This window comes from Atta cephalotes (genome assembly GCF_000143395.1).
Source record: "Atta cephalotes unplaced genomic scaffold scaffold00332, whole genome shotgun sequence".
Classification (NCBI taxonomy): Eukaryota; Metazoa; Arthropoda; class Insecta; order Hymenoptera; family Formicidae; genus Atta; species Atta cephalotes.
Genome location: NW_012130396.1, coordinates 3,284 through 5,445, shown reverse-complemented (window position 1 = coordinate 5,445; position 2,162 = coordinate 3,284). Strand labels below are relative to the sequence as shown.

General features: G+C 38.0%; 1 protein-coding gene across 1 annotated transcript; it reads left to right on the top strand.

The window, feature by feature from the left end:
* Positions 1-211: 211 nt before the first annotated feature.
* LOC105625213 (protein-tyrosine sulfotransferase-like) lies at positions 212-1,632 on the top strand (the record flags this gene model as incomplete). The annotated part of the gene is made up of 3 exons (XM_012206555.1): positions 212-465; positions 849-1,046; positions 1,518-1,632. Coding segments are annotated over 3 exons (567 nt in total), but the record flags the coding sequence as incomplete, so codon positions are not given.
* Positions 1,633-2,162: the final 530 nt, after the last annotated feature.

The following is a 2,162-nucleotide window of genomic DNA, read 5'->3' as shown; positions in this document are numbered from 1 at the left end:
TTAGTTCGTCGTACTTTTAATTTAACTAACTTAACTTTTAAGTTTTAATTTATTAAGTATAGTACGTTTAGTTTACTTACTTATATATATATACTACACACACACACACACACACACACACACACACACTATATATATATATATATATATATATATATATATATATAAAATAGTACAATATGATTTTCCCAGAGACGCCTTCTTTTCATAGGTCACTATAACGGGATTCGATTTAACGTCGTATCGACAATCTCTCATCAGGTGGAATCACGCAATTTCCGTAATGTACGGTCAATGCAAGGAATTGGGACCTGAGAGATGTCTGATGGTTCCTTATGAACAGCTAGTGCTACACCCGCGTCAATGGATGAAGAAAATATTAAATTATTTGGACGTGCCGTGGAATGAATCTGTGATGCATCACGAGGAATTCATTAACAAACCCGGCGGAGTGCCTCTGAGCAAGTAAGCGAGAAGAATGGAGGAAATAGCAGTGCATTTAGACTTAACAGCATTCCGGGATTCGAGCGAAATACATGTACACACGTTAAAATAATGCATTAAAATAATGTCGTTAATCCTGAATATGTATTAATGTAATAATATAATGCATTTCGTATTAATAATGCGAAAATGATGTGACAGCGTAACAAAATAATCCTTCGTGTTATTAATATCAGAACAATAATACGATAAATTAATTTTTCGCATTATCAGCATTAAAGTAATATTTATATAATGTAGTAGAATGACGTTTTGCTGAATTAATATAACGAAATTAATAAATGTGTATATAGAATGTGACATTTCGTATTATTATTAATGTCAAAATCATGTTTGACCAACAGGGTCGAGAGGTCATCGGACCAAATCATAAAGCCTGTAAATCTGGCAGCGCTAACCAAATGGGTCGGTAACATTCCCGAGGACGTGGTGAGAGAGATGGCAGACGTCGCGCCAATGCTCTCCGTACTCGGCTACGATCCTTACGCGAATCCACCCGTTTATGGCGCACCGGACAGTTTAGTTAGCGACAACACCAGACGGTACGTTCCCATTTGTTACGCTGCATGGCTGTTACAGTTGTTACATATAGTATTGCTCACAAGCGATGTATATTCAAACGCTGTACCGTGAACCAGAATTAAACTGAAATTGGACGAAATTATTTTGCAGAGATACAAAACGAAACGGACATTACTGTCGAATCTTCAAATTAATCAAAGATTCTTAAGTAAAAAAGTAATTTCTTTCAATAACCAAACTTAATTTTAAGCTGAAGAGAATCTTATGCGTTACAGATTTTTATCAGTATCACATCAAATAGTATTTATCGACTAATCATTGTTTATTTAATTAGATAATCCAAAATAGCTTTTTCATATGGTGTTATATTAAAAGGTTTTCTAAGTATATGCGATTTCTGAAGGAGTAAAAACATCATCTGTGAATTCTAACCGAAGTTATGAAAGCATTATAATCGTTCGGTTTATATATATTCAATTTCTGTCTTTCAGAGTGTTGGCTGGCGAAAAACTCTGGGAGGAGAAGGCGCGGGCGTACCATTTATCGCATAGACCAATCGAGAACAGCAACGAGGAAGCTGCTTCCAGCACAGCCCCAGTCGCGTGACCCCGCGTGATTCTCATAGACACGAACGACACGTAACCGACTACCAACCTAAGTCCCATCGATTTAGGATTCCCGCGTATACGGAGAGAGACCACCCTGTTGTACTTTCAAAGTAAACTCGGTCTCGCACGACTGTGAATCGCGTCGTGAATTAATCGCCCTTGTCGTATTTTCTCAGTCTCCGTTATCGCATCGCGACAACGATAAATTAATCGATCATTCCTCGCGACGCTTATTTATTCGCATCAGGATCGCGCTTCACGAAGACAGATGACGTAATGTACTAAGCCGTGACTAGAAAATGGGATGCACCCGAAATAAGCGGTCAAACTTCGAAAGACGACTATTCCGTTATTTGACAGTTCGTGAAGCATCGATCAAGCGTTCCTTCTACGACACACCCCTTTAAAACGAAAAGAAGCGCAAAGTTCATTCTAAGATGAAACTTCTATGAATTTTTCTCAGCGTTCTTGCTGTATTTTACCGCAGACGAAAACTGTGGGAGCAAGTATCTATAACTCGGAGAAAGA